Raw genomic sequence first — 23,099 nt, 5'->3', positions numbered from 1 at the left:
GCTGCTGAGCTCACTTTGGGCTGACAGTGCACCAGCACTGGGGCTCCCCTACTATAAGCTGAATTCACCGAAGAGCTGAAATCACTGAGTGTTGTGTTAAGTAGTGGGGGAGCCTGAAGATATATTGTGGAGCAGTTTGCGGGATGGCTGGTGAAGCAGTTTGACACGGAGCAGTGTGTGGATGGCAGGAGCTGCTTGTGGGCCGTGGAGCTGAGCGAAGGAGTTCGTGGGGCGGCTGGCGGAGTGGAGCGCCGCTATGGAGCTATGGGGCGGTCAGCTTCAGATCACGTAAGGTGCCTCTTACCCCCGTCCCATTTCCACCCAGGTTGGGAGGTAAAGCTCCGCTGATAAACTTTCGAACTCTGGGGCTGCCCTGACCAGGGACAGAGACTTTTGGGGCATTGGACTTTTGGGACTTTGGGTGATTTGGGGTTGCTGGACTCAAGAACCAAAGGGAAAAGGGCATGCCCCAATTTGCCTGGGGTGGGATTGTTTTTGCTCATGGGTTGTGTTATGAATCCTGTTGGTGGTGTTTCCCCAACATAATGCCACATTGTTTCTCTCTGTTATTAAAAGACTTTTGCTACACTCAGACTATGTGCTTGCGAGAGGGGAAGTATTGCCTCTTGGAGGCGCCCAGCGGGGGTGGTATATATTTGTCCCAGGTCACTGGGTGGGGGCTCGAGCCGGTTTGCATTGTGTTATTGGAATGGAACCCCTAGATATTGAACCCGGCCCTTGTTGCTGCCAACTCTGACGGGCAGAAGGGTTACACAAGCAATTCCCTTAGACACTCCAGTTTCCCAGTATCACCACCAGTGCCACTCATTATGGGGACGAATGGTTATGAAAACCAATACCCCAATAAAAGAAAAAAGGTTCTCTCGATCCCAAAGGACCAAGCCCCAGACCCAGGTCAATATACAAGTTAGATCTTACCCACAAATCACGCTGTTGCCAATCCTTTAGAATCTAAAATCTAAATCTTTTATTCACAAAAGAAAGAAATATATATGAGAGCTAAAATTGGTTAAATGGAATCAGTTACATACAGTAATGGCAAAGCTCTGGTTCAGGCTTGTAGCAGTGATGGAATAAACTGCAGGTTTAAATTAAGTCTCTGAGTACATCCACATCTGGGATGGGTCATACAGTTCTTTGTTCAGAGCTTCAGTGTAGCATAGTTCCTCCAGAGGTCAGAAGCAGGACTGAAGATAAAATGGAAGGGTTTTCAGGGCCTTTTATATTCTCTGCCTGTGGAAGGACCCCTTTTGTTCTTACTGCGGAAAATGACAGCAGCAAGATGGAGTCTGGAGTCACATGGGCAAGTCACATGTCCATGCATGACTCAGTTTGCAGGCCAACGCCATTGTTTACGTGTTAGTTTGAACATTCCCAGGAAAGCTCAGATGTGGATTGGCGTCTCCCAGAGTCATTGTCAGTTACGTGTTTCTTGATTGGGCACTTACTGAGAACAGTCCTTTCTCAAGAAGCTGACCAAAAGCTTCACTAAGGCTACTTAAAATCAAAACACACTGAGATACAAGTACATAGCCAATATTCATAACTTCAACTACAAAAATGTTACACACATACAGACAGCATAACCATAACCAGAAAATCATAACCTTTTCATAGACATCTCACACAACAACCTTTGTACAATATTTGCTGCAAATATATAATAGTGGTTGCAACAATGATCTATGTGGTCATAGTTTATGTCAATAATGTCACATAAGGAAAAAATGGAAAAGCTTAAAGGAAACAAGTAACCCCACTCTGTGGCACGGGGACGTCACAACCAGCGTCTCTGGAATTTACGGGCAGTTCACAGTCTGTTCCTCACACGTCCCAGGCCTCCTGCCCAGGCCCTGGCTGTGCTGCAGGGATGCTGCGGGTCGGACACTTGCTCTGGCGGTGACCGGTGCTGGGGAGAAGGTGGCAGGACCCATCTCCCCAGCATCGGCCCCCACATCAGGGTTATGGTTTGCTGCCAACTCTGGCCTGCAATGCCTTTTGGCTGGTGGGGTCTTACTGCACTGGGCCCGCTGCCCAGGGTCCTCCTCGCTCTCCCCAGCTGCTCTCCGGACTGCTCCAGCCCCAGTCCCAGCCCCAGCTTCACTCTGCCTCAGCCCCAGCTTCACTCTGCCTCAGCGCAGCTGCTGTTCTGCCTCTGGCGCAGCTCTCTGGGCTGCTCCTCTGGCTCTGGCTGCCGTGGCTCTGCTCCCAGCACAGCGCTGAACCCTGGCCTGCTTCTCTCGCTCTGGCTGTTGTGGCTCTAGCTCGGCCCCTATGGGCAGACAGAGGATGGGACCCCGCTCTCCTTACTCCCTCATTGGCCTGCCTGCTTTGTCAATCAGGCAGATCTGGAGCATTTGCCTCTCCCCATTGGTCCTGGGGACTGTCAGTCCAAGGTCTTGGTTTCTCATCTGCAATTCCCCTTTCCTTTGTTACTGGGAGGGCCAACCAAAAATCCTCATTGAGTTTCAGTAAGGGGACAACAGTCCCCCTTACATCAGCAACAGCAGCCACCCCTGACATTGTGTCTACACACATCTCTGCCTCTGCATGCCCACAACCCAGCAGCCTACATCCCCCCTCTGCCCCTCTCCTCTCCCCTAGCTCACAGGCTTGGTGCTGGGAACTGAGGGGGAGGCGGTGGCAGGCAGATGATTCCCCAGGCCATCCTTATAGGAACACACCTGGGGGCTGGTCAGCGCTGGGAGGGGACAGGCTCCTCCATGGGTGTCACTGTCAGGAACAGAGATTCCCTCCAGCCTGAGCTGGGACTGGGCAGATTATCAAGGGAGATGTGTTTCTAAATCCCTCTTTGTAACCAGTATAAAAATAAGGGTGGAGCGTTCCGGAGAAAGTGTCAGTGAAAGTGAAGAGATGGGACTTGTCAGTCACATTGTAAAATGAGACCTCTCCTGCCTCATAGTCCAGGAAAATCCCTACCCGGCTGGGCCTGACGCTCATGGACAGTGGCGTTAAATGGGAGGTGAGGGCCTTATATTCCTTATATCTCAGACACACTGTCCAGAATCCATTCTCAGGTGATAGGTAAATCTTCCCCTTCCTTGTCACAGATTCTGTACAAACCCCCAGAGTCCAGTTTGTTTTGTCTCCCACCTCCACCTCCCAGTAATGCCTCCCTCCTGTCAATTTGTTAAAGCCCAGAAAACAGGATAAGTATCAAATCTCTTAATATTGTCAGGCAGATCCTGTTGTTTGTCTTCGTATGTCACAGTTTTCTGATCCTCAGACAGGATGAGGCTGGGATGAGCCGTGTCTGGATCCAGAGTCACATCCACTGGGGAGAGAGTCCACAGAGTCAGTGCTGGAGGCAGGGGCTGGTCACTGGGATCAAAGGGAAATTAACCTGTGTCCCCATTAATTGCTGTGACACAAGGTTGCTGGCCATTTAAGGGGAGTCAGGGCCCCATCTAAGGCCAAGGGGGCAGGGGAAGGAGAGGAGATGGAAAGAGGGGCAGGTTCTTGTGAGGGACATAGGAGAGGGGAGGGACAAGCATCAGGGAAGGGGAGCGGATGGGAAGGGAAGGGGGAGATCTCCATGGAGTAGTGGGGCAGGCATCAAGGAATCAGAAAGGATAGGAGGGGAGTAGTGGGGATTGCAGAGAAGAGAGGGATAAAGGCTGGCAGAGGAAGGGGACAGATGTCAGGGAGGCAGAGGGGGGAAGGGCAGGCTGCAGGAACAAGGGTGGTGGTGGTGAGGGAAGAGGAAAGACAGGTGCCAGGGGGCAGAGGGAAGGTGCTCAGGGGTGGGGCAGGAGGTAGGAATTTGGGGCAGTAGCAAGGGACCTGGAGGGGCAGGTGCTGTGGGAGTTGCAGAGAGGGGTGGATGCCAGGGGGACATGGAGGACATTGAAGTGGGGTCTAGAGGCCACTCAGGCTAGTTCCCTGTTGTGCCAGGCACTGCACAGAGGTGGATCTTTGCTTATGTCTGAGTGACTGAGGAGCACAGACCCCAGTGACTGCACAAAAAGAGCTTGGGCCTAAGTCCCTGGTTTCAGCTCCACTGGGATGTGATCTTTTAAAAGTCATGGAAGACAGAAGAGATTCCAGAAGACTGGAAAAGGGCAAATATAGTGTCAATCTATGAAAAGGGGAATAAGGACAACCTGGGGAATTACAGACCATTTAGCTTTCAGAGTAGCAGCCATGTTAGTCTGTATCCGCAAAAAGAAAAGGAGTACTGTGGCACCTTAGAGACTAACAAATTTATTTGAGCATAAGCTTTCGTGAGCTACAGTTCACTTCATGGGATGCATGATGGAGCAAATAATTAAACAATCAATTTGCAAACATCTAGAAGATAATTAGGTGATAAGTAACAGTCAGCATGGATTTGCCAAGAACAAATTTTGTTAAACCAACCGGATAGCTTTCTTTGACATAGTAACATGCCTTTGGATAGGGGGAAGCGGTAGATGTGGTATATCTTGATTTTAGTTAGGGTTTTGAAACTGTCTTGCACAACCTTCTCATAAACAAACTAGGGCAATACAACCTAGATGGAGTTACTATAAGTTGGGTGTGTAACTGGTTGAAAAACAATTCCCAAAAAGTAGTTATTGTTGGTTCACAGTCAGGCTGGAAGGGCATAATGAGTGGGGTCCTGCAGGGATCAGTTCTGGGTCCGGTTCTGTTCAATATCTTCATCAATGATTTAGATAATGGCATAGAAAGCACACTTATAAAGTTTGCAGATGATACGAAGATGGGAGGGGTTGCAAGTGCTTTGGAGAATAGGATTATAATTCAAAATGATCTGGACAAACTGGAGAAATGGTCTGAAGTAAATAGGATGAAATTCAATAAGGAAAAATACAAACTACTCTACTTAGGAAGGAACAATCAGTTGCACACATACAAAATGGGAAATGACTACCTAGGAAGGAGTACTGCAGAAAGGGATCTGGGGGTCATAGTAGATCACAAACTAAATATGAGATACCAGAAAAAGAAAAGAAGAACAGTGTTACTCTGTTATCTCATGTTTCAGCCTAGCAGCCGTGTTAGTCTGTATTCGCAAAAAGAAAAGGAGTACTAGTGGCACATTAGAGACTAACCAATTTATTTGAGCATAAACTTTCGTGAGCTACAGCTCACTTCATCGGAATACAGACCTCTCTGGGTGGAGACACTTTCACACTGGCTCAGGAATCGGTGCTGGGAGATCCCACTGACCAGGAGGCCGAGGGCTCTCACTCCCCTGCCCTGGGGAATGAAGGGAGGGACTCTGGGGCTGCTGTTCTTTATCCCAGAACGTGCTTTGTGTGTATAAAAAGATCTTCTACACTTTCCACAGTATGCATCCGATGAAGTGAGCTGTAGCTCACGAAAGCTTATGCTCAAATAAATTGGTTAGTCTCTAATGTGCCACTAGTACTCCTTTTCTTTTTGCGAATACAGACTAACACGGCTGCTAGGCTGAAACATGAGATAACAGAGTAACACTGTTGCAAAAAAAGCAAACATCATTCTGGAATACATTATCAGGAGTGTTGTAAGCAAGACTTAAGAAGAAATTCTTCCGCTCTACTCCATGCTGATTAGGCCTCAACTGGAGTATCGTATCCAGTTCTGCACACCACACTTCAGGAAAGATGTGGACAAATTGGAAAAAGTCCAGAGAAAAGCAATAAAAGCGATTAAAGGTCTAGAAAACATGACCTATGAGGGAAGATTGAAAAAACTGGGTTTGTTTAGTCTGGAAAAGAGAAGACTGACAAGGGAGATGATAACAGTTTTCATGTACTGTACATAAAAGGTTGTTACAAGGAAGCGGGAGAAAATTGTTGTTCTTAACCTCTGAGGCTAGGACAAGAAGCAATGGGTTTAAATTGCAACAAGGTCGGTTTAGGTTGGACATTAGGAAAAACTTCCTGACTCTCAGGGTGGTTGAGCACTGGAATCACTTGCCTAGGGAGGTTGTAGCATCTCCATCACTGGAGATTAAGAGCAGATTAGACAAACACCTGTCAGGGATGTTCCAGATAATACTGAGTCCTGCCATGAGTGCAGGGGACTGGGCTGGATGACCTCTCGAAGTCCCTTCCAGCCCTAGGATTCTATTGGTCTATTCTATTATTCTAAAACTCCTGCTGACCCTGTTGGCACTGAAACTCACTCAGAGCCTAAGTTTGTGCAGTAAAAGTTCCCTCAGTGCCTGTGTTTCTCCCATCTCACCATGCACACAGCTAGCTCCTTCTAGGCATGTGGACGCCTATCCCCTGCCTGAGCCCCACCATGATCAACGGACTGGAGAAGACACATTTTCAGCCACCTCACTCGTGTGCCAGGCCCAGTTTGGTAGGTGTGCTCAGGGGCTGTCTATCAGATCGGGTCCCTCAGGCGAGGTCACAGAGAACAGCCGGTGGGGAAGGGCTTGCCTCATAAATTTTAGCCTAGTGGTTAGGATGTGGGGGACTCTTGGTTTAACTCCACCTCTGCCAGAGGGTGAGAAGGGATTTGAATAGGGCTTAGGACAGTGCTCTACTCACTGGGCTATGCTGATGAGGGGTGTGCCTCAGTCTCTCCTGTTGACGATGTTCCAAGGTGGATAAATAATTAAAGAGTCATTGGAGCAGGGGCACTAGCTTCTTGCTCTCCTACCTCACAGATGGGTGCCCAAACCACCAAGCTGTAGACTCATTCTCAAATTCACTCTCTGGTCCAATGACCTTTAATTATTTAATCCACAGTGCAACAGCTTCAACAAGGGAGAGTGTGGAAGGCCCAAAACAGCCTCTCTCATACCCAGAGGGTTAAGGTAACTCACCTGAGAGGTAGGTGATCCCTGTTCAAATCCTTATCTCCCCCCAAGCAGATGGGGGAATTGAACCAGGACCACCCACATCCCAGGTAAGTGCTTTAAGCACAGGGCTAAAAGTTATAAGGGAGGCAGCACCAACTGAAGCTCTTCTGGCTGTTTTGTGCGGCGTGAAGAAGGCATCCAATTCATTCCCACAAGAAGTGGTGTAGGTGTCTAAGCCGCCTGACTCCAGTCGAGGTGTTCCCTTTTGTGGCTGACTAAGCAGAGGTAGATACCCGTCTCCGTGAGAGTGACAGGTCTTAGCAGACCCCCTTGTCATCAGTATCTCCCATTGGTTAGCTAATGTAATAACTAGCCTAGTGTGCTGGCATTTGTGAATCACAGCCTGAGACGCCAGTCTCTTACCATTCGTTCTGCAGGGAGCCTGGACACCTAACTAAGGCTTTGTGAGATGCAGTGTTGTTCCTGTGATTAAATATTAGGCACTGGAAGTGCTCAGCATCAGAACACCTGTGTCTCTTTGGGGATCCGGGCCTTTGGGTTTAAAATACAAGACATTTCACAAAGCCAAACACTCTATTTTCTCCCTGTGCCCGGCCAGATTGGCCTGCAATGTCCAAAGTTTTCTTCCCAGGCTGGAGCGCACTAAGGAAAAATTGCAGGTGGGAAGCAGTTTAATTTCACAGTCAGAGGGGGTCAAGATCAGAGTTAATATGGGAAGCATCTCCATAGTTCTGAAGTCACAACCACAATCAAAAAACCCTTGGGATCTAGACTCCCCAGCTTTACCAGCAGAGTGTGTGAGTCCCCTCCATGGAGATCTCTGGGTCGTGGCACTGACATGCTGCCCGGTGAGTCTGTAGGGCTCGTGTGCTCCTCAAACAGCTGCTCCTGGATGGGGCTGCCCAGACACTCCCCACAGAGTTTACAGGCTCCGCGGGCCCCGACGGGAAGAGGTTTCTCTGAGACCCTGAGCTCTGACAGGTTTCAGAGTAACAGCCGTGTTAGTCTGTATTCGCAAAAAGAAAAGGAGTACTTGTGGCACCTTAGAGACTAACCAATTTATTTGAGCATAAGCTTTCGTGAGCTACAGCTCACTTCATCGGATGCATACTGTGGAAAGTGTAGAAGATCTTTTTATACACACAAAGCACGTTCTGGGATGAAGAACAGCAGCCCCAGAGTCCCTCCCTTCACTCCCCAGGGCAGGGGAGTGAGAGCCTTCGGCCTCCTGGTCAGTGGGATCTCCCAGCACCGATTCCTGAGCCAGTGTGAAAGTGTCTCCACCCAGAGAGGTCTGCACACCTGGCAAATACACAGATGTTCCCTGCTCCACTCATGGCGCCCCAGGGCTTGGCCACAGGAGAAAGCATCACAGGGTTAATTTAAATCACTTTGAACACTGCTGTAGTGATCCCAGAGAAAACCCCTGTGTGACTGTCTCAGCGTCATGCGGACGTGACTCATTGGGTTTAACTTTGTGGCGGAGTGCTCTCCATAGACTCCGGTACTCCACTTCTCGGAGAAGAGTAAGAGAAGTCGATGGGATGCCACAGTGCAGTGAAGACACCGTGGTAAGTCGACCTAAGCTATGTCGACTCCAGTTACGTTATTCACTTAACTGGAGCAGTGTAACTTGGGTCAACTCAAGTTGCAGTGGGGGAGGTTTAGGATGGATATTAGGAAAAACTTTTTCACTAGGTGGGTGGTGAAACACTGGAATGCGTTGCCTAGGGAGGTGGTGGAATCTCCTTCCTTAGAAGTTTTTAAGGTCAGGCTTGACAAAGCCCTGGCTGGGATGATTTAACTGGAGATGGGTCCTGCTTTTGATCAGGGGGTTGGACTAGATGACCTCCTGAGGTCCCTTCCAACCTTGATATTCTATGATTCTATGATTCTATGGTTGGGATAGTGTAGGCAAGGCCCTAGATGTGACACCCATGGCAGCAGCAGGGCAGAAGCCTGGGTGACTGCACCTGGCTGGAGAAAGCAACTGCTGGTGAGAGAGAACAAAGGTACAGTCTGACCCGACCCAGATCCAGGAAGGAGGGCTGAGGACTCCTGACTCAAGGAGAGGGAGGAGTTAGAGTAAGAGCTGGGGCTGAAACCCAGCAAAGAGTAAGAGCTGGGGCTGAAACCGAGCAAAGAAATTATCTTATTTTGACGTTTATTTGGACTCAAAGTAGATGCCAGCAGGGGACTTTTGTCTCAGACCTTTTGGATTGTAATTTAAGGAGCACTGAAGAGGGGAAGCTGAGGGAAGGCACTTGTTGCAGGGTCACCATGAGCCAGCTTGGGGGGCGCGGTTCATGGTCCTACCCCATAACGAGTGCAAAAGTGGCACCTGTTTAACTGAACTGTTACCACTTCCCCATGCAGACAGAGCCTCACTCTCTGCAGTCTGTCTGTGTGGGCCCCTCACTACAGTGTCTGACCCCAGCGGAGCCTGTGTCACTGAGTGAGAACCTGGAGTGAACACTGAGCACAGGGTGCTGTGCCTCCCGCCTGGTTCCCAGAGTCCCTGTTCCAGCTCTCAGGCTGCTCCTGCTCCCCAGCAGCCTCCAGCTCCCCCTGATCTCAGGCTGCATCTGCCCTGCACCATGCCCTGGGGGTACAGAGTCCCCTGCTGGCTGGATGCTGAACTGAGGGTGATGCAGGGCCCAGTATGGAGCCAACACGGTCACTACAGTACTCTCTGTCAGACCCAGAAAGGCAAAGGACAGGCCCAGGGACTGGGCGGCCCCACACTGGGACCCTCACACCAGCTCCCCCTAGGATTTGCTGCTCCCCATGATGAGCCTTGTCTGCATTCAGACTAGGAGCCCATCCAGGGCCGGCAGCCCCTTGTTCTGTCTCTGCAGTGCCTGGCTCACTCGTGGGCACTATATCAATAATGATTCCTACTGCCCAGCCCCTAAGGGCTGCATGACAGCGAGGGGCCTTACCCATTGCAGATGGGGACCCTGGGGCATAGGGAGTGTGGGGTGCTTGGGAGAGGAGCAAGTAGGGGGCACTCGGGAGAGGGACGAGCAGGGGGCGCTCGGGAGAGGGGGCAGAGAGGGGCAAACAGGGAGGCTCAGAAGAGGGGGTGGGTGGTGGAGCCTCGGTGGGGTAGGGCCGCAGTCTGGGCACTGTTGCCCCCACTTCTAGGAAGCTTCTAGTGCTTGTGCGTAAGCCACCCCAAATGGAAGACTTACACATTGCCTGTGTCAATTCTCCTCCCCACCCACATGTAAAGGAAACCCAGAACAGTAACTTTCACTGACCAGTGAATCTCTCCAGCATTTCCTTCATGTCAAGGCAGATTTTATACACATTCTTCAGGGCAGGAGAAACAGCTTCTGGATCCTGGAGTGTCACATTCTCACTCCTGTGAAGAAAACGTCTCATCATCACTTGGCTGCTCTGCGCACACATTGCTCACAGGAATAGAAGGAGAAATGGAAATGGGAACACACCTGATCAATGTGCTTTTCACATCCTGAAAGGAGACAGAGAGTCAGAGAGCTGGGTTAACACCACATGCAAAAATCCTGAGTGACTTTCCACACTTGATCAGAATTAATTCACAACATTTAACACATCAGGGCCAGACTCTTTTGTGTAGGATATTCAGCAGTGATCGCTGATTTCAGGTGCCCCGTTTACCCTGGTTCTGATTCTCAAAGGAGCTGCGTGTCATGTGACAATGGCGAAGAATGTGATGTTTTGTGAACACTGAACAAGCAGCTTTGTTGGAACAAAAGCAGCAACATCCCTAACGTGCCTCTGTCTGTCCCTCCACTTCCCTGTAGAGCTTCCACCCAAACTGTCTCCAGTCTCCCTCCTGTCCAGCTTCCTGCTGCAAATCTAAGGAGACAGTGCACAGATCCTCACCCTGAGCAGCTGCAGCTCTCATCGCTTCAGCTGGCGTGTGAGTGCTCAGCTCTTCCCAGTATCAGGCCCCAGGTGTCTCAGGTTGGCACCCATTGATGGAGGCCCCCAGCATGAATGGCCAGTGATGAGAGTCTCGACCCTTTCATTTCATTAGTTTGAGAGCTCACTCTGGGTTGTGGCTCCCCCTTCTGCCCCGCCCCCCACCCCCCTTCCCCGCATGGCTCAGAATCTCTGCTCATCAGCCACATTGGGCCAAGATCCAGCAATCACAGAAGGAACCACATCAGCCCCCTGCTCCTTCCGTTCCATCCCTTTGACCGGCAAAGCCCCCATTGCATCTCTCTTTCCCTCTAACACAGACTGTGCGTGTCAACGCTGACAGGGCCTCGTGCCTGGGCCTTTGTTTGTGTTGGGAAACTGTCAGACCAGGCACTGGAAATAGGATTTGTCACTAATTCCTGGGATCTAGTCACTGACTGGAGAGTTTAATGCTGCAGGGGTGGATGGGGAGAATGTTAACAGTCCCACTTTCAGCAGCTCAGCAGCCGGTTGCTGGCATTTCTCTTTTACTTCTGTGATCAGCTGCTGCAAAGCGGCACTCTGCTCTGAGAGCTTTGTTATATTGGAAGAATTTCTCTGTGGCAGAAAAGGTCATCCAGGAGGCTTGAAGAGCAGGAGAGCAGAGAAATGGCACCTTTTGTGGGCAATGATGATGAATTTGTTGAAAACTAAAATCATAGGTGGTGTGCCTCAAATTTTTTGAGCAATTTGTAGCTTGCAGGGTAATTTGTAGTTTCCCAACAGACAACGAATTTCAATCTTGCTGACAGTGACTGGTCTGAAGCCATATGGACTGCCACATGATTTATTGTCTCCAACTGTGCCAAGAACTGCCAAGTATGCCACAATTACTGCCACAATGTGGGAACACTTTTCTCCTACATCATCAGTGATAGCAGAACAATTTCAGTTCCATCAGCAAGATCAGGGAACTGGAAAATCAGTAGCACAGTTTGTTGCTTCTCTAAGGATGTTGTCAGAGCACTGTCAGTTCAGACAAACATTAAGTGATGCCTTGTATGACCAATTTATCTCTGAATTATGCAATGACCAGGTTCAGAAGACGTTACTGACTATGTCACTGTTTACATTCAAGAAGGCTGTTGAGGTGACTGTTGCCATGGAAACCGCAAAGAAGGATTTTCTGGACATTAGTATGAACTGAGGAGTTCATATTCTGAATTAGTGAGACAGAGGACCATGGGAACATGAAGAATTTCCATGGGGCTATAGTGCACAAACTACACTTGCGGAGAAGGATTACTGGGCATGCCAGGCCATTTGTTAGAACTGCCAGAAGAGAGGACACATCGCTGTGACCTGTCACACAGTTCAGAGACCAGCAACACATAGTAACTGTACATCCAAGAAGACACCTATGAAGACTGAACCTAAGAAATGATGGAAGTTGGGAATTCATAATGTGGAAAAAGACAAGAGCTGTAGGGACACTGATCAAGATTTCAGAGTGGTAGCCGTGTTAGTCTGTATCAACAACAAAAAAAACCAAGGAGTACTTGTGGCACCTTAGAGACTAACAAATTTATTTGGGCATAAGCTTTCGTGCATGCATCCGATGCAGTGGGTTTTAGCCCACGAAAGCTTATGCCCAAATAAATTTGTTAGTCTCTAAGGTGCCACAAGTAATCCTGGGTTTTTTAAATCAAGATTTAGCACTTCATGTTTTATCAGAAGCTGGAGTCAAGGATGGCATCTGACTGAAGCAGTTCCTACAAGAATGGAGCTTGATACTGTTTCATTGATTTCTGTATCTGCCTATCACTAGATATTGCCACAAGTTCCTCTGGAAGAAACGTCCACTTTGTTATACTGGGGAAAAATTAGTCCAAAAAAGGGATATGCCAGGTAAAAGTTCAACTAGATGACCAATCAGTTATTTTACCTTTTTATGTGATTGAAGGAAAGTATCCACCATTATTTGGAAGATCTTGACTTGAGAAGCTCAAGATGAATTGGATCAAGATCAAAGTGATCACAAAAGTACCTCAAAATCTTCAGGAAATACTGGACAGACATTCTAAAGTTTTTGAAAGAACTTAGACAGATAAACGTCTCAGGGAAGCTCACTGACAGCCAGCCAAAATATTGCAAGCCCAGAGCTGTGCCTTATACTCTGAAGCATCTGGTGGAAGCTGATTTCATAGATTCATAGATTCATAGATATTTAGGCCAGAAGGGACCATTATGATCATCTAGTCTGACCTCCTGCACAATGCAGGCCACAGAATTTCACCCACCACTCCTAAAAAAGACCTCACACCTATATCTGTGCTATTGAAGTCCTCAAATTGTAGTTTGAAGACCTCAAGGAGCAGAGAATCCTCCAGCAAGTGACCCGTGCCCCATGCTACAGAGCAAGGCGAAAAACCTCCAGGGCCTTCCAATCTGCCCTGGAGGAAAATTCCTTCCCGACCCCAAATATGGCGATCAGCTAAACCCTGAGCATATGGGCAAGATTCATCAGCCAGATACTACAGAAAATTCTTTCCCAGGTAACTTGGATCTTACCCCATCTAAAAACCCATCACAGGCCATTGGGCCTATTTACCATGAATATTTAATTACCAAAACCATGTTATCCCATCATACCATCTCCTCCATAAACTTATCGAGTTTAATCTTAAAGCAAGATAGATCTTTTGCCCCCACTACTTCCCTCGGAAGGCTATTCCAAAACTTCACTCCTCTGATGGTTAGAAACCTTCGTCTAATTTCTAATCTAAATTTCCTAGTGGCCAGTTTATATCCATTTGTTCTTGTGTCCACATTGGTACTGAGTTTAAATAATTCCTCTCCCTCTCTGGTATTTATCCCTCTGATATATTTATAGAGAGCAATCATATCTCCCCTCAACCTTCTTTTAGTTAGGCTAAACAAGCCAAGCTCCCTAAGTCTCCTTTCATAAGACAAGTTTTCCATTCCTCGGATCATCCTAGTAGCCCTTCTCTGTACCTGTTCCAGTTTGAATTCATCCTTCTTAAACATGGGAGACCAGAACTGCACACAGTATTCCAGGTGAGGTCTCACCAGTGCCTTATATAACGGTACTAAAACCTCCTTATCCCTACTGGAAATACCTCTCCTGATGCATCCCAAGATGACATTAGCTTTTTTCACAGCCATATCACATTGGCAGCTCATAGTCATCCTATGATCAACCAATACTCCAAGGTCCTTTTCCTCCTCCGTTACTTCTAGTTGATGCGTCCCTAGCTTATAACTAAAATTCTTGTTATTAATCCCTAAATGCATGACCTTACACTTCTCACTATTAAATTTCATCCTATTCCTATTACTCCAGTTTACAAGGTCATCCAGATCCTCCTGTAGGGTATCCCTGTCCTTCTCTAAATTAGCAATACCTCCCAGCTTTGTATCATCTGCAAACTTTATTAGCACACTCCCACTTTTTGTGCCCAGGTCAGTAATAAAAAGATTAAATAAGATTGGTCCCAAAACTGATCCTTGAGGAACTCCACTGGTAACCTCCCTCCAACTTGACAGTTCACCTTTCAGTAGGACCCGTTGTAGTTTCCCCTTTAACCAATTCCCTATCCACCTTTCAATTTTCCTATTGATGCCCATCTTATCCAATTTAACTAATAATTCCCCATGTGGCACAGTATCAAACGCCTTACTAAAATCTAAGTAAATTAGATCCACTGCGTTTCCTTTATCTAAAAAATCTGTTACTCTCTCAAAGAAGGAGATCAGGTTGGTTTGGCACTATCTACCTTTTGTAAAACCATGTTGTATTTTGTCCCATTTACCATTGACTTCAATGTCCTTAACTACCTTCTCCTTCAAAATTTTTTTGGACCATTCAGTGAACATTGGAATCCTGTCACCAGTTTCACACAGTGAGTGGTCTACACCCATTGTACCAGTGATCAGGAAAGACTCAGTCTTAATATGTGGAGATTTCAAAGTGATGCTTAATCCAGTTTTATGTGCAGATTAGTAACCACTACCTCACACTGAAGATTTATTAACTACTTTTAGTGGTAGACAGTGTTTCAGTAAATTGGATTTGCTCAATGCATTCCTACAAATGGAGATTGTGAGATATTTGCAAGATGCTGGCTCAGTCAACACACAAAAAGTCTTATTTTGTTATAAAAGGTTGCCTTTTAGTATCACATCAGCACCTGCCCTGATCTAGAAAGCCATGGATGAGATTCTGAAGGGACTGAATGGAGTTCAGTGTTACTTGGGTGACATCTTTGTTACACGAAAGGATCAAGGGAATTATCTGTGAAATTTGGGTTCTGCTTTGACACATTTGGAAGACCATGGACTAAGGATTTTTCAAGACAATTGTGAGTTTTTCAAATCTTCAGATGAATACCTTGGATATGTAATTGATGCCCTGGGCTTAAGGAAATCACCAGAGAAGAGGAGATGGTTCTTGAAGCACCACTGGCAGAGAACATGTCACAGTTATGTTCATTCTTAGGACTGCTTAACTGCTGCAGTAAATTTCTTCCTAATCTGGTGACAGTTTTGGCATCTTTAAGAGTGTGTGCATGCATTTAATGAAGTAAAGAAACTGTTGACGTTCTAATGCACATTGATGTTTTGATTCCATTGTAAGTGGTTTGTGATGCTTCACCATATGGAGTGGGCACAGTTCTCGCCAACATTTTTCCTAATGGTATAGAGAAACCAATTACCTTTGCACCACAAACACTCATCACTTCTGAGAAGAGCTATATGCAAATAGAGCTAAGAGCTCTCAGCATTATCTTTGGTATTTGGCTGTTCCATACCTACCTATATGGTAGACTAGTGGGTTAGCAGGGGTCCCTCTCCTTCTGGGTCAGTGGGAGGCCACTCCGCCTCACTACATAACTGAGCGTCACCCACAATCAGGGAATTAGCAGAGCACTACAGACTATATGGCTCTGGCCTGCAGTCTGGGCAGATCCACAAATGAGTCTCGGGGTCCCAGACCCCCAAGTAGGGCGGGTCAAGAAACTGTCTATGCCTCTGGCCTGCAGTCAGGGCAGAGCAGCAAACAGTTATGAGCCCAAGCCCTCCGTCAGGGTGGGGCAGCAAGGAGTCTGTGGCTCTGTGTAGAACGGCAAGAGGGTTGGGTATCCGAGCTCCAGCAGATGGCCAACAAATGCAGGCCTCTTGGCCTAGCAAGGGGAGACTGCCACCTCAGGGGTGAAGTGGCAGCGGGGCCCAGGCCCACCCGACTCCATCAAGCCCCGACCCAGGGCCCTAACAGTGGTGGAGTATTCCACCACTGGGTCAGCAGGGAATCCAGCTGCAACTCGCTGAGCAGGTCTCCGGCAGCAATACAGCCAGACTGGGGTCGGCTGCCTCTGAGCCACTTCCTACACTCCCCGTAGATCCCCGTTGGATCCGCGGGTGGTCCTCCAGTTTGTTGGGGTAGAAGTCCAGTGCCAGTCCCAGCGACTCCTCAATGCCTTGGTCAGTGCATGGCTCCAGAAGCTCTGGTCACTCCTCAGCTCAGCAGCGGTCCGCTGAAGTCTCCCAGCTCAGGAGAGGTCAAGAGGCATCTATCTCCTTCAGCAGCTGCAGCCCAACTGAGCTCCACGACCAGCCCTATATACTTCTTGTCCCACCCCCTGACTTCCAGTGGGAGGGGTGAGCATGGTCTGGCTCTGCCCACCTGAGTTTGGAGAGTGGTCCCTCTGCCTCTGGCTCAGTGAGAGGCCACTTCGCCTCACTACACACACACACCCCTTAAGTCCATCTCCTGGTCTTCATGGCTGCCATCCTGACTCCCCCCAGGTCAGACAGAAAATCTGTGTTAGTGTTATCCTTACCTGCTGAGCGTCAGACAGTAAAGGCAAATTGCTGGAGGATGCGATACCATCTCATCAATCTGGCATTGGTACTTTTCGTGGTATTTAGCCATTTTAAGGCTTTGTGGTTGGTGATCAGTATGAAAGGGAAGATAGTATCTGAGGGTGTCAATAGCCCATTTAACAGCCAGGGCCTCCTTCTGTATAACTGAATAGTTACATTCTCGGGGCGGGGAGAGCTTCCCACAGACATAGAGGGTGGGATGCTCTTCTCTATCCAACTCCTGGGAGAGGGCTGCCCTGAGCCCCACCTCTGAAGCATCGATTTGGACCAGGAACTCACAGTTGAAATAGCCCAACTTGATTGTCATGCACATTGTGTAAAGAGTTGTCACTTTGGATGGGCTATCACCAGCAGGAGAGTGAATTTGTGTGGGGGGGTGGAGGGTGAGAAAACCTGGATTTGTGCTGGAAATGGCCCACCTGATGATCACTTTAGATAAGCTATTACCAGCAGGACAGTGGGGTGGGAGTAGGTATTGTTTCATGTTCTCTGTGTATATATAAAGCCTGCTGCAGTTTCCACGATATGCATCTGAGGAAGTGAGCTGTAGCTCACGAAAGCTTATGCTCTAATAAATTGGTTAGTCTCTAAGGTGCCACAAGTACTCCTTTTCTTTTTACAGTTGAAATCGCGGCTGAAGAGCACGAGTTCCCTACACAGGCTTTCCTTGAGGGCTCAGAACATATCTTCACATTCTGCTGACCAGCGTACCAACATGGGAGGTCCTTGGTTAAGAATGCCATGAGGGGTGCTGCAATGGATTCAAACTGGGGCACAAAGTGTCAGTAATACCCAGCTAAGCCCAGAAACTGTCATACATGTCACAACAAGGTACACACCTGATGGATCAGCCGGGAAGTGAAGTTGGTCTCTTGATCCATGAGAATCTCAGGGGGAAGGCCCACACAAGAGAATACCTTCACCAGTTCTGCTGCAATGGAAGTGTTCCATAGTGGGATGGCCTCGGGAAAGTGAGTGGCATAATCGATCAGTATGAGGCTATCCTGGAACCCCACATTACTCTTCAGGAGAGGGCCCACCAGGTCCATCGCAATTTGCTCAAAGGGATCCCTGACCATGGGTAAAGGGATCAAGGGTGCTTTCGCCACCCTGACGGAGACAGCTAGTTGGCACTCAGGGCATAAGGTGAACTAGACCTTTATCTCCTGATGGACTCCAGGGCAGAAGAAGCATGACAGAACTCAGGCCAGGTTTTTCTCTTGTCCCAGGTGGCCAGCCATGGAAATGTCGTGGGCAAGCTTCAAGATGGCCTTCTTATGATCGTGGGGGACAACCAACTGGGTCCAGACTTCCTGAGTTTGGGAGTTCTGATTAACATGGTAGAAGTGATTGCCTGTCAGCTTGAATTGGGTCAATTGTGCAGCCCTCAGGGGATCAGTCACGGCTCGGTTGACCTGGCCTACCTGTTTGTAGGCCCAGCTCAGTGTGGGTTCATCCCTCTGGTTGCAACAAAAATCTGTAAAGGGAGGTCATCATGGGACTCTCCACAGGGAGGCCCAGCATCATCATTGGGACTGGGGGCTCATCAGGGTGTTCCCCTTGGGGTTCTTCAGCCTCCTCCTCTTCTTCCGAAGAAGGCTGTCAAACCCCAGCCAGTCTCATCCCAGGATGACCAGATAGGTGAGGTGGAAGCCAGCCCCAGGTCAACACCCACATCAGTCTGTTAATGGTCAGAGAGATTTAGGCACTGGGATACGATTTTACATCCCTATGGATACATTGGAGGTGTATCTCTCAACATGCTTGTGTGGGGTCAGGGGCAAATTCCTGCTGGATGAGGTTTTGCCTACGGCCTGAGTCTATGAAGGCTGTGACTCGTTTTCACCCAAACTTCACCATGGTTGTTTGCTGGCCTGAGACTCTCCGGTATAGACTTGGCTGAAGATGCAGTCCATCTCGGGACACTTCCATTGTAAGTGCCCAAGCCAGCTGCAGGAGAAGCAGGGTCCAGGCTCTAGTTGCCCTGGCCAGGGGATCACCTCTGAGGGATTTGGATTGTGGTCTTGTCAGCAACGTTGGAGCATCTCTGCCACATGGGCCCAGTGGTTGTTTGCTGGCCCTATCGTCATGGGTTTGGATTCGACCATGGGCTCCTTCGGCTTGGGCTTCCTTGCTGGGCCAAGGAGCATCAAACTGGGCGTTGAGGCCGGGGCTCAGGCTCCTGGCCCAATAGCGTTCTCAGTGGCCAAGAAGTCCTCCATTAAGGTGACAGCCACACTAAATGTTGTGGGTCAGTGCCGGAGTACCCAAGCCCTCCCCTGGGGCAGGAGGACATGAACAAACTGCTCTAGAGTGATATGCTCAGCGACCTCACCTGCTGACCACTGCTCAGGGTGCAGCCATTGCCAGCAGAGGTCTTTTATCTCCTGGACGATGACCTGCAGCCGTTAGCCCAATTTTGCTCGCGCAAGGTCTCCAGCATGATGTCCAAGGCATCTAAAATGGGCAGCTTCATGCATCCATAATCTTGTGCCTCATCAATTGGGAGGCCCCGATAGGCGATCTGGGTTGCCTCAGTCAGGTAGGGGGCCAAGAGGGCAATGGGAAACGTAGGGGGATTCATTGTGCCCCTGGGAGGTGGCCCACTGGGTCCAGGCAGCAGGGTTGCAAGCTGTTGGAGACACTGTTGCTGCTCCTCACGGTGTTGGGCCCCCAAATCCCAGAACAGTTGCTGTTTGGCCCCCAGCACCTGTACTACTTGCCGTTGTTGCTGGAGTTATGACACCTACTGCTGCTGTTTGCTCTTGGCTTGATACTTAATGAGTTTGTCAGCTCCATCTCTCCCATTAGGGATATCTAAGGCATGGCATATGCAGGACCTCTTACTGCAGGGGTCAGGTTGCTGCCCACATTCTCCACCAAGCAGGTCCTTCCTGCTCTGGGTCAGTGGGAGGCCACTCTGCCTCACTACATAGACATATTACTTTGCAGATGGATCATTGCCCTTACTTTCAATATTTGGACTGAAACATGGAATTCCGTCATTAGCTACTGCTTGCATGCAATGATGGGCATTGCTACTTTTTGCTCATTCCTGTACTATTCAGTTCCATAAAGGGACTCAGCATGGCAATGCTGATAGGCCATCACACAAGCCATATCCAACCTCTCATTTACCCAAAGAAACTTCGGATGAAATGTTCTCTCTCAGCTTGATGAATAGGTTACCTATTACTAGCACAGGCATCAACAAAGAAACTGCTGCAGATGATGTGCTTTCTCTTGTGAAGGGAATGGTACCACAAGGTACAGGGTTCGATTATAAGAATCCCTGGTTTATACAATTCATGTCATGTCAACATGAATTATCTGTGAATTATGGTTGCATCTTATGGGAAATGTGAATGCTCATTCCAAAATCAGTTCAATCTCAGGTTTGGAAGCTCTTCACAAACCATCTTAGAATCGTACAGATGAAGGCCATAGCCTGGAGTCACATCTGTTAGATGGGATTGACAAATTATAGCACTTCATCTTCTTCCAATACCTATGTGCCAGCAAATTCAACATGATCCTGGCCAGGTTGTTCAAACACCTTGGTTGTGGACTCAGACACACTGGACACTTAATCACGTGGACTTTGCCAGATTTTTAGAAGGTTACATGTTTTTGGTCTTAGTCAAAGCCATTTGAAATGACCAGTAGTTTTCAGCATGACTTCTGCTACTACTGCTAAGATCATTGGACATCTTTGCACCTTGTTCAGATAGTTTGGTTTACTGTTACAGTTAGTGAGTGACAATGGACCTCAATTCTGTTCTGCAGAATTTCAGAGATTCCTAGCTTCAAATGGAATTCAGCACATATGCTCATACTATCCGGCTTCAAACTTACTAGCAGAACTCTTTTTGTACAGACACTTAAGCAACCCTTAAAAGCAACAAATCTATTCTGAGTCAGAGACTGGAAAATTCCTTGCTCATCTACAGGCACACACCCCATACTACTACCCAGGAGCCAACGGAAACTCTTTGCTTGAAGCAATCTTTGCGTCCCTGTTGGGACCTGCTACATCCTGATATTGCCGCACTTGTAGCCAAATCCCAATCTATGCAAACTGATTATGTGAGATGCATCATCATTCTTTTCAAGTTCAAGACTTAATGTGGACTCGCAACTACAGTTGTTGAGAGAATGGGTGCCGGGAGAATGTGTAAAATGCACAGGACTTGTATTGTTTTTGGTAAAACTAGCCAATGGTATTTTATGGAGATCACATATGGACCAGTTGCAGCCTCAACAAGTACCGAAGTCCGGGGATGTCCCAATAGGACTTTCTGTTGCTCGATTGAATCTTCTTCCATTACAACTCCTAGTCTTAATGACTTGTTAAGAGAAATGTTGGTACCAGATCCAGGTGATTGCATACCAGATCCAGCTGATTCCTGACCACTGACTGTTCCAGTAGTTCAGGACACGGCCACACCACCGTCACAAGAGAATACAATAACGAGCCGTGTACTTGAACTTATAAATTGTTTAGTTAGAGTGTTGCTATTCAACGGAAGCATGATCCCTTGAGATTTAAAAGTATGCAGTAGTCCACCTGCAATTGTTACTTAGGTTATACAGTGTTTCATGTTAGCCATGTAATTGATAGTGTATATGTGTCTGGAAAGTTTTTTACAGCAGGGTGGACGAATGTGATGTACCGTTCCTTTCAATGTTTGAGCACTCCACCCTTTCCAGTGCAAAGCTTCGCTTTCATGTTAGTTTCAGATTTGCAGCTGAACAATAAAGCCACCAAAGCAGAAGCTATTTGTCAGCTCCCTATGTCTGTCTATTGCCTTCTCTGCTAGTTCAAACATAACATTTCTCTATGTCCCTTCTCCCATTGCCTCAGCTCTCAGGTGATCCGTGTTTGGGGGAAGTCACTAATCTCAGGGCCAAAGCTACCTATTTCCCACACTGACTGGCTCCCCTTCCTTTGTCTGTTCCCCACAGGCTCCACTTCTGCTCCATTTAGCCTCTAATCAAACAACCTCATGGATCTCCACAAGCCACATACACATCCTGCCTAGGCTGGGGAAAGCTGCACTGGGACATGCCTGAGCCTCCCTGGGAGACATCCATGTAATGCAGAATCCATGGTACCACCTTCCTGATGTTGCAAAGGTGCCAACAAGCCCTAAACCCACTGTTTGAGCCAGCCCGTCGGGCCTCACCCACACACTGAAGAGGGAAGGGCACAAGCCCTGGTTTCCCCCACTCAGGTTCTCTAAAGTGTCTGTGGTCACCTGGCACTGGAGGCGCAGCCTGGCAGAGAGATGGACATGGCTGGCTCCACTCTTCACTACCTGTCTGGGGGGCGGGGGAGGCAGCCGGACCCCTCACTGTCCAGCCTGGCAGTGCCTGGCTCCACCTCTCTTAAGCCATGTGAGTCCCCACTCAGCCCCCAGCAGCTGGTTCTGGAGAGAAGCACAATGGGGTCTTTAAGGGATTCCTTCGCCAAGAGCAGCAGTGATTCTCACCTTGTAATCCTGGGCAGCCTCCTGTATGGAGATCACAGCATGAGTGTGGTGAGTCTGGGACTGCCTGCAAACCACACAGATGGCTTCTCTGTTCTCCTCACAGAAGAGTTGGAGCTTCTCCTCATGTCTTTCACAAAGATTCTCCTTTTGCACATTTCCTGACTTTAACCCCAATAGTTTGATGTTCTTTACAATATTGGCGAGCTGCCTGTTGGGCTGGAGTTTCCATTCCTGGAACGGCGCTTGGCACTGGGGACAGGGGATCTTTGTGCCTGATTGAGGCTCCCCATGCTCACTGTACTGGATGATGCAGTCTCGGCAAAAGTTGTGCCCACAGTCTGTGGTCACCGGCTTTGTCAGGTACTCCAGGCAGATGGAGCAAGTGGCTTCTTCTAACACTTTCTGTATGGAAGGTGCTGAGGCCATGGCTGTCTGTGTCTTGTTGATGTCTGGTCCCCTTACTGCTTGGATCAGCTCTTCACATGCACAGAATGAACAGGAGATGGGGGGTCCCCTGGTCCCACATGCAGGTTATACTATAGCAGTCAGTCAGCAGTGAGGTGTTAGCCAGGCTGAGTTAAAGCTGATGGCTAGAAATCCACAAGATGTCAAAAAGACATCTTAGACTCCAGTGTGTCAGGTGTCTCAAATTATAGCAATGTCCTTTTCCCTGCCCTTGATATATTCACTCTTGCCCCACTTACATCCATTCCCACTGCTTCTGCAAAGATCATTTTCCAAGCCAATTGCCCTTACCATGTCACCCCCTCTATGAATCCCTTCACTGGCTCCCCAACCTCTATTGTAGCCACATAAGCTACTTGTCTTCAGTTTCAAAGTCCCGCATGCCCTGTCCCTACCCTTTCATCTCCCATTCAGTATTGAAACGATTCCTGCCTCCAGTCATCCCATGATCCCAGCCTCCATCGACGGCTTGTTAAATATACAGGGAAGACCCTTCCAGTTCCTGCTTTCTCCTGTGCTGCCCCTCATGCCTGGGACAAGCT

At 48.4% G+C, this 23,099-nt stretch overlaps 1 protein-coding gene across 1 annotated transcript; it reads right to left on the bottom strand.

Annotated features, from left to right (window-relative positions):
* Positions 1-1,024: 1,024 nt before the first annotated feature.
* On the bottom strand, positions 1,025-22,518 carry LOC140898111 (E3 ubiquitin-protein ligase TRIM39-like). Its single transcript, XM_078848695.1, is given in 6 exon segments — positions 1,025-3,197; positions 3,200-3,316; positions 10,069-10,172; positions 10,261-10,283; positions 11,207-11,314; positions 22,093-22,518. Coding segments are annotated over 6 exon segments (1,218 nt in total). The 3' UTR covers positions 1,025-2,757.
* Between the last annotated feature and the right edge of the window lie 581 nt (positions 22,519-23,099).

This window comes from Lepidochelys kempii, chromosome 14, assembly GCF_965140285.1.
Source record: "Lepidochelys kempii isolate rLepKem1 chromosome 14, rLepKem1.hap1, whole genome shotgun sequence".
Taxonomy (NCBI): Eukaryota; Metazoa; Chordata; order Testudines; family Cheloniidae; genus Lepidochelys; species Lepidochelys kempii.
Note: the sequence above shows the minus strand (reverse complement) of the source record. Positions and strands in the feature narration are given on the sequence as shown.